At 41.0% G+C, this 16,352-nt stretch overlaps 1 protein-coding gene across 1 annotated transcript in view; it reads right to left on the reverse strand.

The window, feature by feature from the left end:
• The window catches only part of LOC136877165 (uncharacterized), a 753,414-nt gene that overhangs the window by 150,606 nt on the left and 586,456 nt on the right, over positions 1 to 16,352 (reverse strand). Inside the window, exon 4 of the mRNA XM_067150977.2 lies at positions 15,432 to 15,654. Within this exon, the coding sequence (XP_067007078.2) occupies positions 15,432 to 15,654 (223 nt within the window). The remainder of the gene's footprint in view (positions 1 to 15,431; positions 15,655 to 16,352) is intronic.

A 16,352-nucleotide genomic window follows, 5' to 3' on the forward strand; every position in this document is an offset into this window, starting at 1 on the left:
ACCTGTGTGGAGTGCATCCACTCACACCAATAAGGTTGACATTGCAATCAACGAGACCGTACGTATCTTGTCGAGATGTCTGAAGCCAACCCCAGTTAACAAACTCTACCCGATTGTTGGAATAGCTCCCCCCCGCCATCAGAAGGGCTGTTGCTGCTGATGCAGAGAGGACAAAGCAGACTAATGATTCTCGCCACCCACTGCATGATCACCAGGCTGTAGTCTGTCGACTGAAGTCGAGAAAGAGCTTCATCACCAGGACTCAACCACTGGTAGGAACACCTGAGTCTAACCGCATCACCAGGTGGAAGAGCGTGCTGCCACCTGACACTCCTGCAAAGGAAGAGCTAGCTCCAGGAAATGACTTGCCCTACCCTATTTGGAGATCCTTCATCGTCTTAGGCTGGGCGTACCTCTTTGCAAGACCAACATGCAAAAATGGGCCATACTTCCAGCTGATGGAAACGCAACCTGCGAGTGTGGTGTAACACAAGATCCGAACCACCTGCTCATCTGTCCCCTACTAGAACATCCCTGCACTACACAGGACCTGATCGAGGCGAACAACAAGGCCATCGGAGTTGCTACATTTTGGAAATGCTGACCGGACACGGAATGATGATGATTCAACAGTTACGTCTTTGCTCTATGAAACATAGGAATTTATTTTCAGAAATTTCCAGACCTATGAAAGGCACAATTCAAGCAGTATACACTGTGCTCAACGGTCTACACAGGGGTATCGAGTGCCCATTCTACCAGGCCTTTGTGAAAAACAACAGGTTAAGTTACTGACACAAAAATCAAAACGGAGAGGAGGCGGACATATGCGCTCCTTGAAAATCGAAATGAAAGTTAAACCCTACTTGGGCTTACGGCCCGAAGTTACAGGGGCTAATCCTATGCTACTGAGGTGACTAGATGGAGAGAATATTCAAGTTACCAGGTTACAAACAGAAGTGGTTATAAAGTCATAGTCACCTAAAAATTATAATTGATAGGGAACCCGAGAAGGTAGCACACTCTCCGTTCTCTAATTACGCATAAGTTACTTTGGCTGGTTTTGAAATTTACATAAGAAGTTTTAAATTTTTATATTTTTGAAAACTGAAGTAACATTATTAAACATTGGGAACCGTCCCCTTGAGCTAGCTGCCAAGACCTATCACTTATGTAGTTAAACCAAGACTGCAATTGCAGATCAGTATTGATTGATTGATTGATTCTGTTAAGCTTAGCGCAAGAAAGAAGGCCGTCAATATGTGCAACTATATTTGCAGTGGACCGTCTTGGGGATGAGTGTGTCACGGACGATCCAACCAACCTGATGTAGGACGGGAGACCAGCTGATCTATGGATTCCAGCCGGACGAGTGCAGCAGCTGTAACTTGGATGGCTACATATTCGTCATAAACCCGAGAATGACAAGCTAAGTTTTCTAAATTATAGTTCTCAATTAAATTGATGTAGGATAATATTATGAGAACATAGCCTAAAGTGTGTATCTATGATATTAATGAGATCAGTGTAAGTGTAATGACAAAATCTAGCTCTCATGGTTAAGATATGTTAGGATCGATATACCTCGATTGGGAAAAGTGACAGTGTGTATTGAATGTAATGTTTTACCTATGGAGAATGTATTATTGATAGCAGGAATGAGCAGAGTTTACTACAGCATAATCACAGCAAACGTTGAGAAATGGATATCGTAAATGGGTCAAGTAACCTAATGAGTCATGATAATATGGTCTAGAAGAGATATGCAGCAAATATGAGTTATTCTTTGTCAATGCAGAAACAGAATGGAGAATTATAATGTACTAGGAGGTTAGATGTCATTGTGGGAAATGAGATGTGATCCAGTGGAGTGAAGATGTTTTCAATGGAATAGAATACAATGTGGGAAATGTGTTTACGAGTAAAGGTTATGAAATATGAGAGGAATGGCTACATTATGATGGTGTTATGAATGAATTAAATGATATGCAGGTTATAATGAAAGAAATAAGAAATCGTCGAGAAGAATTTATATGAAAAAAGGCACAGAAGTGAAAGAATGAATGTGAAGGATACGTATATTTAAGTCTGGATCGTACACAAGAAGCATTGGCATGAAAAGACATCTCATCGTCGGAGTAGAGAAATATAATGAAGGCATAGCTAACCGAGACAGGTAAATGTTAAGTCAAATAATTCTCACTATATCCAAATGTTGAAAATAAAGATATAATGTTAGGAAATACCCCTGATAATTATTCCATGTTGGTCCTGCACAATGTAATATATGGTGTATAATGCTGTAATGATCAATTCTGACATCCATAGTTATAATTGCCACCCCTGTGAACCATATGACCTTGCCGCGATGGAGAGGCTTGCGTGTCCCAATGAAGTAGATAGCCGAGCTGCAGCTGCAATCATATCGGATGGGTATCTGTTGAGAGACCAGACTAAAGAATGGTTCATCGAAACAGGGGTAGCAGCTTTTCGGAAGCTGCAAGGGCGGCATTCTAGATGATTGACTGATACGGCCTTGTGATAATACTCAACATGGCTTAGCTGTGTTGATACTGCTACACGTCTGAAAGCAACGGGAAACTACAGCTGTAACAAACTCCTGAGGACATGCAGCTGTCTCTGCATGACTGATGTACTGATGATGGCTTCCTCCCGGGTAAAATATTCCGGAGGTAAACTAGTCCCCCATTCGGATCTCCGGGTGGGGACTACACGAGAGGGGGCAATCATCAGGAAGATGGATACTGACATTCTGCGAGTCAGAGCTTGATATTTTAGAAGTCTGAATCGTTGTGGTAGGTTAGAGAATCTGAAAAGGGGGTGAATAGAATAAAGTTAGATGTAGTTGGTATAAGTGAAGTACGTTGGGGGGAAGAACAGGATTTTTGGTCAGGCGACTACCGAATTATCAACACAAAATCAAACAGGGGAAATGTAGCAGTTGGTTTAATAATGAATAAGAAAATAGGGCAGCAGGTGAGCTACTATGACCAGCATAGTGAAAGAATTATTGTCGTCAAGATAGACACCAAACCAATGCCCACCACAATGTGCAGATCTATATGCCTACTAGTTCAGCTGATGATGAGGAAATCGAACAAATATATGAAGAGATAGAAAATTTAATACAATATGTAAAAGGTGACGAGAAACTAATTATAACGGGAGACTGGAATGCAGTGGAAAGCCAAGGAAGAGAAGGTAATACAGTACGAGATTTCAGATTGGGACAAAGGAAAGAAAGAAAAACTCGACTGGTTGAATTCTGCACTGATCATAATTTAGTCCTTGCCAATACTTGGTTCAAACACCACAAACAAAGGCTGTATACGTGGATGAGACATGGAGACACAGAAAGGTATCAAATAGACTTCATTATGATTACGCAGAGATTTAGAAACCAGGTGTTGGATTGCAAAACTTTCCGAGGAGCAGAAGTGGACTCTGACCACAACTTGCTGGTCATGAAATGCCATCTGAAGTTGAAGAAAAGAGTGTGAGGGATTGTTTCAAGGAGCATGTTGCACAAGGACTATATGAAAAGGCTGAAGGAAACATAATAGAGGAAGAGTGGAGAGTCATGAAAAATGTCAGCAGGGCTGCTGAAGAAATGTTAGGAAGGAAGAAAAGATCAACTAGGAATCAGTGGATAACTCAGGAGATACTAGACCTGATTGATGAACGACAAAAATGCAACAATGCTAGAAATGAAGAGGGCAGAAAATAATACAGGCGGTTAAAGAATCAACTGGATAGAAAGTGCAAGGTAGCTAAGGAAGACTGGCTGAAGGAGAAGTGCAAGGAAGTCGAAGCTTGTATGGTTGTAGGAAAGGTACATGCTGCATACAGGAAAATCAAGGAAACCTTTGGAGAAAGGAAATCTAGGTGTATGAATATTAAGAGCTCAGATGGAAAGCCACTTCTGGGGAAAGAAGACAAAGCAAAAAGATGGCAGGAGCACATCCAACAGTTGTATCGAAGTAAAGATGTAGATAATTTGGTTCGGGAACATGATGAGGCTGTTGATGCTGATGAAATGGGAGACCCAATTTTGAGGTCAGAGTTTGACAGAGCTGTGAGAGACCTAAATAGGAACAAGGCACCTGGAATTAATGACATTCTCTCTGAATTACTGACTGCCTTAGGAGAAACCAGCATGGCAAGGTTATTCCATTTAGTGTGTAAGATATATGAGACAGAAGAAGTCCCATCCGATTTTCGGCAGAATGTTGTTATACCTATTCCCAAGAAAGCCGGTGCTAACAGGTGTGAAAACTACTGCACCATTAGTTTAGTATCTCGTGCCTGCAAAATTTTAACACGTATTATTTACAGAAGAATGGAAAAACAAGTTGAAGCTGAGTTGGGAGAAGATCAATTTGGCTTCAGAAGAAATGTAGGAACACGCAAAGCAATCCTGACTTTACGTCTAATCTTAGGGGATCGAATCAAGAAGGACAAGCCCACGTACATGGCATTCGTAGATCTAGAAAAGGCATTCGATAATGTTCTTTGGACCAAGCTATTTAAGATTCTGAAGGTGATTGGGATCAGAAACCAAGAACGAAGAATTATCTACAATCTGTATAAAAATCAGTCTGCAGTGATAAGAATCGAGGGCTTTGAAAAAGAAGCAGCAATCCAGAAAGGAGTGAGGCAAGGCTGCAGTTTGTCCCCCCTCCTCTTCAATGTTTACATAGAACAGACAGTAAAGGAAATCAAAGAGGAATTTGGAAAGGGAATCACAATCCAAGGAGAGGAAATCAAAACCTTGAGATTTGCTGCTGATATTGTTATTTTATCTGAGACTGCAGAAGATCTTGAGAAGCTGCTGAATGGTATGGACGAAGTCTTGGGTAAGGAGTACAAGATGAAAATAAATAAGTCCAAAACAAACGTAATGGAGTGCAGTCGATCGAAGGCAGGCGATGCAGGAAATATTAGATTAGGAAATGAAGTCTTAAAGGAAGTAGATGAATATTGTTACTTGGGTAGTAAAATAACTAACTATGGCAGAAGTAAGGAGGACATAAAATGCAGACTAGCACAAGCAAGGAAGAACTTTCTTAAGAAAAGAAATTTGCTCACTTCAAGCATTGATATAGGAATTAGAAAGATGTTTTTGAAGACTTTCGTGTGGAGCGTGGCATTGTATGGAAGTGAAACATGGACGATAACTAGCTCAGAAAGAAAGAGAATAGAAGCTTTTGAAATGTGGTGTTACAGAAGAATGCTGAAGGTATGATGGATAGATCGAATCACGAATGAAGAGATACTGAATCGAATTGGTGAGAGGAGATCCATTTGGCTAAATTTGACGAGAAGTAGAGACAGAATGATAGGACACATCTTAAGACACCCAGGACTTGTTCAGTTGGTTTTTGAAGGAAGTGTAGGTGGTAAGAACAGTAGGGGTAGACCAAGATATGAATATGACAAGCAGATTAGAGCAGATGTAGGATGCAATAGTTACATAGAAATTAAAAGGTTAGCACAGGATAGGGTGGCATGGACAGCTGCATCAAACCAGTCTATTGACTGATGACTCAAATAACAACAGTTATAATTGAGCTATCCTATCAATTGAAAGGAGTGAAACAATTTAAGAGGCAAATGTCAATTTATTGAAGGTAGAACTTTGAATATTAATCAAGAGTGGTGATTAATTAAGAACTAAAATAATTAGAATTCACTCTCAGATAATGATTTCATGAGGTTATATGATGCTATTTAAATGATTAAATGCAGTATGGTTAGGTCAGTAGGTGCCAGAATTATGCATGGCAGTAGAAAATAGCAAGCATAGCGAGTCATTCAACGGTAATCAAAATAACTGACAGCGGCAGAAAAACAATTTATTTGCTCAGAAACAATGTTAAAAGCTTAAAGATAGAAAATATGTGTTTCTTTGGAAATTATTTTAATAATTTTCAATATATACAACTGTGGACATGTTGTGATGAAAGAAAAGAATTCAATTATCAGTTTGGTGAAAGAAAATGCTGAGTTAGCTCATGTCAAGACTGGAGTGATCGTTATTAGAGACACTCTTATAATATTTATTGGAATTTCCAAGTTAGAAACAAAACATTAATATAATTTTCTCTTTTTAAGCTTATTATTATGTTAATAAACTAGTTGGTTAAGATTAAATATGTATAATATATTTATTTATATGTTGAAATGGTAGAACAGTTTATTGATAAGTATGTGTTGTGATTCTTGTGTTTCTAAAGCATTAAATTAGGAGCAAAGGGGTGGAGACGTCCATCGGAAATGTTAAATCACGAATTACAAGCAATTGCACCACTCTTCCAGATTCACGTTAAGCGAATTTTACAGTAAATATACCCTGAGATCATCTGTGTAGTCGCAGAATTTTAATTATGCCGTGTAGTAAACCTAAAATAAGAAAATTACTTAATAATTTTAGTAGACAATCTTCACACCAGAGGGCATAACATAAATTTAAAATAGAGACATCTGTCGGGAAAAGTCCAAACTACTTGTATTAGTTGTTGCAAACTTCCTATATCACATGGCATTCTCCAAGGCGCTTCACCTGAATGAACCTCCCGATACACTTATATCTCAAAAACTGAAGATGTTACAGACGTATTTGGAATCTCGATTTAAAATAAAATAAAAACATTTTTGTTTGTTTTCGACTTGAGAGAAAACGTTTTCTCACATGTACAATTCTACGTCGCATTGTCATCTTAGCACCAAAAAGGCAATGCCACAAATGTGGTTTACAAAGAGTTTTTTTGGGTAAAGGAACTCAATTTCTCTGTGAGTTTTTATACTTTAGGGATTTTCAGATAATGTCTTAGTACAGTACCGAGGAACGATTACTTTTATCAAATTACGAAATCCACGCGAGCGAAACCGCGGGTAATTGCTAGTTAAATATCAAAATTTATATGACATACGAGTAATCACAACTTGTTTCAGTTCTCCTAATTTTTGACAATTTGCACATTCGTTAGTTTGCTAGAGGGGGGACGATATCTGAAAAGAGAGGAAATGGAATGAAAAAAAATTAAATTTGTGCCTGAAAATAGCTGTGGGTGCAAGATAAGTGAAATACTGGAAGCAGAAAATCTTGATGTACGTGTTTTTGAAGAAGATCTCACTTGCTTCAAGCAGAGGAGAGAGATCTCTCAACGTGCTGTCTGAAAATTGAGGATCCTTTACACCTAAGAACCTGGAGATGACTACTGTGATACACTGTAACCCCAGATATACACTGACTGACAGAGCAAATGCAACACCAAGAAGGAGTGGTCAGAACTTTATGCCAATTGCAGGGTAGACTGACGTCACTGAGGTATGCTCATGATGTGAAATGCGCCGCTGTGCTGCGCACGTAGCGAACGATAAATGGGACACGGCGTTGGCGAATGGCCCACTTCGTACCGTGATTTCTCAGCCGACAGTCATTGTAGAACGTGTTGTCGTCTGCCACAGGACACGTGTATAGCTAAGAATGCCAGGCCGCCGTCAACGGAGGCATTTCCAGCAGACAGACGACTTTACGAGGGGTATGGTGATCGGGCTGAGAAGGGCAGGTTGGTCGCTTCGTCAAATCGCAGCCGATACCCATAGGGATGTGTCCACGGTGCAGCGCCTGTGGCGAAGATGGTTGGCGCAGGGACAAGTGGCACGTGCGAGGGGTCCAGGCGCAGCCCGAGTTACGTCAGCACGCGAGGATCGGCGCATCCGCCGCCAAGCGGTGGCAGCCCCGCACGCCACGTCAACCGCCATTCTTCAGCATGTGCAAGACACCCTGGCTGTTCCAATATCGACCAGAACAATTTCCCGTCGATTGGTTGAAGGAGGCCTGCACTCCCAGCGTCCGCTCAAAGACTACCATTGACTCCACAGCATAGACGTGCACGCCTGGCATGGTGCCGGGCTAGAGCGACTTGGATGAGGGAATGGCGGAACGTCGTGTTCTCCGATGAGTCACGCTTCTGTTCTGTCAGTGATAGTCACCGCAGACGAGTGTGGCGTCGGCGTGGAGAAAGGTCAAATCCGGCATTAACTGTGGAGCGCCCTACCGCTAGACAACGCGGCATCATGGTTTGGGGCGCTATTGCGTATGATTCCACGTCACCTCTAGTGCGTATTCAAGGCACGTTAAATGCCCACCGCTACGTGCAGCATGTGCTGCGGCCGGTGGCACTACCGTACCTTCAGGGGCTGCCCAATGCTCTGTTTCAGCAGGATAATGCCCGCCCACACACTGCTCGCATCTCCCAACAGACTCTACGAGGGGTACAGATGCTTCCGTGGCCAGCGTACTCTCCGGATCTCTCACCAATCGAACACGTGTGGGATCTCATTGGACGCCGTTTGCAAACTCTGCCCCAGCCTCGTACGGACGACCAACTGTGGCAAATGGTTGACAGAGAATGGAGAACCATCCCTCAGGACACCATCCGCACTCTTATTGACTCTGTACCTCGACGTGTTTCTGCGTGCATCGCCGCTAGCGGTGGTCCTACATCCTACTGAGTCGATGCCGTGCGCATTGTGTAACCTGCATATCGGTTTGAAATAAACATCAATTATTCGTCTGTGCCGTCTCTGATTTTTCCCCAACTTTCATCCCTTTCGAACCACTCCTTCTTGGTGTTGCATTTGCTCTGTCAGTCAGTGTACTAATTTCAATTTGTTTCTCCAGGATGTCGATTGCTGAATTAATTCTAAGTGGAAAAAATATTTTATTCTAAATTCTGCAAGCACTTTTTTTGAAATTATGAAGAAACCTACAACCTGTTTTCCAGTCATTGACCGGGTGAGGGATGGAGAGGATAGGAACTGTGTCGGCTGCCGAAGCCTGTCGCACTTTTTTTGAAATTATGTTAATCTTAAAATATATAAAGTATTTCGCTGTGTGGGAATTTACCAGTTACCTCCATCGGGCACGTCCCACTGGAATTGGGGAAGCTCACTGGCTCTGCCGCCAGCAGAGTCAGAGGGTAGTAGAGAAATGAAATACCACTGTGAAAAAAAACTGTTCCCTTGCCAGGGTTACGGCGAAGACTGGTAAATGACCAGAAGCCAGAAAACATCTTGAGGCAACCTCTAGGGCTAACAACCCTATTTGTAAAAGGATGGGTACCCGTCCAAAGCAAAGTCAAGTCAAAAAGCATGATGGCACAACTTTTCAAGAAACATACCCCAGGGGGTAAATCTTCGGATAAATCCCTCATCGTGAACGCCACGGCACACGAGTCTCGTTCGGATTCTGGGGGAGACTCGACATCATGCAAGAGACGAGTCGGAGCGTCTCGGTGTACCCGGAAGAGTCAAAAACTCAGGCCAAAATCCAACACCTTTCTAGCAACTTTCAACATAAATTCACTTACACAAACTGGCAAGCTCAAAACCCTCACCAAAGCTCTTCCCGAAAATCAGATATCCATAATGGCCCTACAGGAAACAAGGTACCCAGATGAAGAGATTTTTTAATCCGAAGGCTACCGATTTTTCAAGAGCAAAGCGCAAAGATGAATCTTCAATGGAGCTGTGATGCTTGGAACCGCATTTGCTGTTAGAACCAAGATCCTTAAATCGGTTGCAAATTTTGAACCTGTGAATGACAGGTTGTCTATACTAACAATTAAATGTGCAAACAAAACCTATGCCCTAGTTAACACACATGCTCCCACAAATGATAAGAACAAGTCTGATCCAGACGAAGTTGATAATTTCTGGGACCTACTGGATAAAAAATTAAACAAAAATCCCCAAACACCATGTCAAGCTTCTTTTGGTTAACTTCAATGCCCAACTAGGTCGTGAACAGAAGTACAAGAAAGTTATAGGAAATTACCCTGCTCACAAAAGAACCAATCTCAAAGGTAAAAGACTGGTGTCCATTTGCGAAAATCACAACCTGCAGGTTATGTCGACCCACTTTCGCCACCTACCCAGAAAGCAAATGACTTGGCGTTCTCCCGTCCAAACTCTCAGAGATTTCCAAATAGATCATGTTGCAATCTCCAGGAGAAACAGCCCTGAGATTATGATTGTCAAGGTAAAGAAAGGCATCAATGTGCCTCAGATCACTATATGTCTCTGATCAAATTCAAACCAATTCCTGCAAACAAAAGGAAGACAACCAAACAGATCACACACTTCGACAATGATAAACTTCGGTAAAGGGTCGAGGAGTTCCAGGAGAAGGCTAGACCAAATGACTGTGCCTTCAACCACACCAAAAGTCTCCTTGTTGAAACCGCCAAAGACGTTGCAGAAATCAAGAGAAGCAAAAAGCATGCCTGGTGGAATGGTACCTGTGAATCAGTCCTCAAAGAAAGACTCAATGCGTGGAAACAGTACTACTCTACGAAATCAGAAAATGATTGGCAAACCTACAAAACCCAATGTGCCCAAGCAGCTAGGCTGTTCAGAACTGAGAAACGTAAATACGAAAAATCTCTCATTGAAAAGATAGAACAAAACTTTAAGAAGAATGAAAGCAGAGAGTACTACAGAGCCTTCAAATGCAAACTCACTGGCTATAAACCACCATCTCTATGCTTTGAGCGAAAGGACGGCACACTGGCAACATCAAATGAAGAAAATTGCAGCATTCTGGCAGGCTACTTCAGGAATTTACTTAATTGCTCTAAACCGCAAAGCCCCATTGAAACCAAGGAACCCTTACTCAGGTACCCAGATTCCAGACCAGCCGACAGAGATGAAATCAAGCGCCACATTGCCCGTCTCAAAAATAACAAAGCGCCGGGGGAAGACTCAGTAGTAGCAGAACTATGGAAATATGCCACAGAGGAATCACTTGATATCTTGCAAAAGTAAACAGAAGAAATTTGGAACAAGGAGACCCTACCTGAAGATTGGAAAATAGTTTTGATTCATCCATTACACAAAAAAGGCAGCATGAAGAACATCAGCAACTACATAGGAATATCTTTGCTACCCATGACTTACAAAATTCTATCACTTGCCATCCTGGAGCGTCTGGAAACACAAGTCGAACATCAAATAGGTGAATACCAAGGAGGGTTCAGAAAAGGTCGTTCTACAGCCGAAAAGATCCAAAATCGCAAAACGATCATCAGATATTGTACACTAAGGTCCAAGCAGTATGTGTCTGTTTTTGTGGACTTCAAGAAAACGTACGACTCCATTGACTGAGAAGTCCTGCTAAACATCTTAAATGAATATGGAGTTGATTTGAAACTGCTGGCTTTAATTAGAGCCACCCTGACCGATACAAAATCCAAGGTGAAGTTCCACGGATGTCTCTCGCATTCCTTTGACATCAAAACAGGAGTCCGACAAGGTGATGCTATCAACTGCATTATTGAAAAGATCATCAGAACCTGGTGGGTGAGATAACAGGAAACCAACTACAGTCCATTAAGAATAGGAACCACATCCAAGGGATCACAACAGACTACTTAGCATTTGCCGATGATATTGCTGTTCTCTCAAACGACATAGAAACCGCTAGAGCTCAAGTTGAAATGTTAAAGGAAATTGCCGAACAAACTGGTCTGCAGATATCGTTTGAGAAAACAGAAGTAATGACTAACATCAATGAGGCCCCACCAAAACTCCATACAAAATACGGGGACATCACCCAAATAAACAAATTCAAATACATGGGTGAGATCATCATGAAAAATGGACTGGACAAAGAAGCACTTCAGGAGCGAGTACGCAAACTGGAAATGGCCTGCCAAACATCCTGCACAATCTACAACAAAAAATGCCTTTCCCAAAACACCAAAATACGTCACTATGAAACAGTTCTGAAGCCAGTAGTTCTATATACACTGAAACCCTGTCTCTAAATGCCAACAAAGGACTCCTTGAAGAACTGGAGAGAAAAGAGTGCAAAACTGTGAAAGGAATCTTGGGAACAAAGTACAGAAATGGAATCCATCAAAAGAGATCCAACAAGGAAGTCTACAGCAAAATAGAGAAAATTACCGACACAATCAGAAAAAGACGGGCACGATTTTACGGTCATCTGAAAGGAATGGACGGAAGAGTTAACTAAAGAAATCTTTCACTTTTTTTATTCAAACCCCAAAAGCACAATTCCCTGGTTTAGAAATACCAGAAATACCAAAGAAGACCTGCAAATGCTACATATCTCTGTTGAAGACGCCCTTAACAGAGATCGCTTCCGCAAGAAAATATTGACGAATGGGCTAAACCGAGACGAGCAACCGAAGAGAAGACACGGTGCCCCTTGGACAGAGGAGCGTAAACAGGCCCACTCACAACGAATGAGGGAAATTTGGGGTCTAAAAAAGGCCAAGTTCAGTGTGAAATGCAACAAGACTTAATGTGGTCCTTGATAGCCCCAGCGAATCATATGTATATATAAAGTATTTCACTCCTATCTTTTTGCACTGTATGTTGCATAGCACCAAAATTTTACATGTAATTAAAACTAAAATTACGAATCAATTTGGATCACATTTAGGTCTTTTTATATGTTTTTAGGCAACTTCTGAGCCCTACTGATCAATATCGGTTCTTCTAGATTCATTTCTTTTAATGACCCCTTGGGTTCTTTGCTAGTCGCACTGAAACATCAAAGGTTTTCAGCGATGGAAGGTAGGGGCTATGTCCTCACTAATTAAGGAACAGGCTGATATGAAAATGAGAAACCATGGAAAACTATCTACAGTGCTGCTGACTATGGGATCCAAACCCACTATCTCCTGAATTGAAGCTCACAGCTATGTCGCCTTAACCTCAGAGCCTCCTTGTGTGTTTGCCCTATCTTCATGGTGTTTTAACACCCATATCCATTTTTCTCTTTTTATCTCTTCCATCTTCCACATCAAGACTGAAGACGAGTGTTGATGAAGCACGAACTGGATGTAGAAGAACACGGAATGACAATCTACTGTTTTATGTCCCAGGGCAGGGCTGCAAATGGGGAGGAAGCAACTGTGGGCTTTAGTGCACTCATAAACCATGGAGAACCATCTTCAGGGCTGTCCCCGAATGCACGCTAACGGCTACACGCCTCGAACTGCGTAGCTAACGAGCAGAGTATGAAAACAAAGAGAATGTCCGTTCAGATTTACCAAAGGAACAATATTACACATGTATGACGTGATTATACAATTAAAAATCATCTAGACTAAGGCCCACGAGAGTTTGAGTCTGACGTTTAGCGTCACAGGCGAGAAAAAGTTGACTAACACTAGTCTGTTGCTATGGCAACGATAACAGCGATGCCACACTTAAGGAAGCTATCGCCCCATGGGTTGGCTCGCTCTCAGTCGCTATTCGGAGTGGTACTGTGTTAGCCGTTGCTGTTTTATCAAATACAGTAGAGACAATACGCGACACTCAGCGAGATATCGTGGGACAGAAATTGGAGCTCTCTCTAACGGATTGACCTGAGGACTACTGATTCTGTCATAAGAGTAAGTGTATTTGTGTGTGAAGTTTTTGGTGTTATTTATGCATTTTCAGTGAGTTGACATAATTAAATAGTAGCGTGTGTCATTCCTTGATATCTCCTCTCAACATTAGGGGAAAGGTATGTGCTGTGTTTGGCTGCAGTAACTATGAGTAGAGAAGAATGCGCGGTCTTTCTTCCGTTTGCCTCGTGACAAGAAATTGTAAGTAATATTGTGTTTGCATATATATTCTTCCAGTGACAAAGATATTTTTATAGTACTTCATAATCTTCTGACCTGCTCGACCCATATTTTAACTGGCTTAAAATATAGAACGCACATTTTATTGTATAGTGCAGCTAGTTGCTTTACGTCGCACCGACACAGATAGGTCTTACGGCGACGATGGAACAGGAAAGGGCTAGGAGTGGGAAGGAAGCGGCCGTGGCCTTAATTAAGGTACAGCCCCAGCATTTGCCTGGTGTGAAAATGGAAAACCAATATAGTGCAGCAGTTAACCTTCAATACTGATGTGGTGTTGTAGGTGTGATCTGTGGGTTTGATTTAATTCAGAAAAATACATATGAGTGTGGCTGGTTGTGTTCCAAGTTACCCCATTTGGAATGCCGTAATGTGCTGTCAAGCACTGAAGAAAATATGGGTGATTTACGAAATGTATATATTTTGTTGAAACAATATGATGATGCAAATTTCCTTTACCCTAATGTAATGGCATTATAGCAAGTATTACTTATAGGGAAAGTTTGAATGTTTTTGAGGCTAAAATTATATATTTTCTTTCTGTTAGTAGGCTTCAAGTTAAAAGGAAAATTGTCCAGGTCTTAAATGTAAATTCATTGAATCATGTGTGTAAGGAATGTGCCAATATTTTTGTTGACAAGGGTTTTAATATGATACAATGCTTTTAAATGTGAAAAAAGAAAAATCTAGCTATGAACGTTCAGGCAGGAATTCTAAAGCTAGAAACGAATGCATAAATGAAAGATCAAGCCCTTTCACAGCAGTCCATTTCACATCTTGATTATATATCTAATTTCAGTCTTTAAATAATAACCTGTTACATAATTCTTGATTCATTTATCCAGAATTGCTTTAGCAACTTTGAAGTTAATATCTCAGTAACACTTTCTTTCTAGACGTAATTTATTTATCCATTTCTGTATATACATTTCCACTGATATTTGAATTTAGCATTAATTTTCAGGTCAAGCCACTAGGAGTGCCACTTGCGACTTGTCTCCCATTTTAACAATTCTAAATCCGGAAGTGTTGCATATTGTCTCTACCATATTTGGTTTTATGTATTTACGTGTTTGTTTTATATTATTTTTCGTAGTTAGTTTTTCTTTGTAAGTAAATCAGTGGCTATTGTACAGAATAGAACTGTATTTAACACGCACATTTTTTTGAAGTTACTGTCAAAAACGGATGACTTTGTTAGTGATTATGAAATCTCATATTTATCGGCAATGATGTGTTCTGTCTTAAATGCTGGAATTATTAGCAGAGCTTAGGAACGGGTCAAAGCTTATTGAATTGCATTAGGCTTACATGTTTTATTAAATACTCAGCCTTCATGAAAGGGTGATATGTCACACACTGAGACAACGCAGCGTACTGCTTTCGCCGCTCAACTCCAACTGTAGTGTTTGACTACACACTAACAAACTAACGAGATTGCCAGACTAACGAATGCGCGCGGCAAGAGGGTGAATCATACCTCAATGTCCATGACCCCTGCTACCCTTCCTCACAGCACATGCACTACTTGCTGTGGTGTTATACAAATCGTTTAGCCGCGATGAGCGAAATTTTTTGCGTATTTCCGCCAATAATTTCGTTAATAATAATTAAAGAAAATAATTAGCTGATAAGACAACAGGGCTTATTTCAATAATTCCTAGTTTCAGTCTGCTAAAATGGAATAAAAATGTAATGTTTTCTCTTCGGAACACACGACAAATCCAGCCTACTACTCACGAGCTCTGATCTTCTCCAAGTCCTCCTCGGAGACGTTCCACCGCCTGCGACTCATTGAAGTTGTCCTTGTGCTGCACTATCGTGATATTGGGGTACCCCAGGACCTCCTCCAAAAAGATCCGGAACACATGAGTCGATAGACGGTGCGTGAGCCGACCTGATGTTTCTAGGCGAATGGTCAGGATCTGACCACGGTAATGCAGGAAACGCTTCGGGTTTACCTCTGCAACAATACAATTGAAATCATCCTCCTGAGAAGACACTTCAACCACACCAAACAACAGTTCCAAATTGATAGGTAAACATATTCCTAAATATAAGTTTCATTAATTAATTAATGTATTTACTGGCATAGCACACACAGATAAATATAAAATTAAACTATAAGAAGCCAATGAATGGTAAATTATCAGCAAGCTGTTATATGACTATAAACTTATAAATAATAATAGGTTTATTGCAGCTAATAGCCATTAATCAAAATCAGTTGTAGTGAAAATAAATCGTTATTCACTACATAAGCCCTTAAGAGACCCCTGTCCCCTATTACACCACTCAGTGAGATATCGTTCACATTTTTGTCCACATAGTTCACAGATACACTCTAAGACTGACTAGTGGAAAGCTTTGGTTTTACACACTCGAAAGTGGAATCCGTGTACGGTACTGAGAAACGAGTTATCATAGTCGGGCGCTTTCCAGTCTGAAGATGTCATGGCTTCAGTTGCGTGGAACTCAGACCATATATCTTTCTTCTTCACTTGTAGCTCTGTTGGCAGGTGCATCTGTAGTCTTATATCCACTATATAAAAGGATTTCCTGTGTAATTCATAAGTTAGTCTGGACGAGGCATATCGTGACAAACACATCTTCTTCAGAAAATTTGCCTTTGTTTTCTCGATTACTTTTAAGATGTTTTTT

Source organism: Anabrus simplex, chromosome 7, assembly GCF_040414725.1.
Source record: "Anabrus simplex isolate iqAnaSimp1 chromosome 7, ASM4041472v1, whole genome shotgun sequence".
Classification (NCBI taxonomy): Eukaryota; Metazoa; Arthropoda; class Insecta; order Orthoptera; family Tettigoniidae; genus Anabrus; species Anabrus simplex.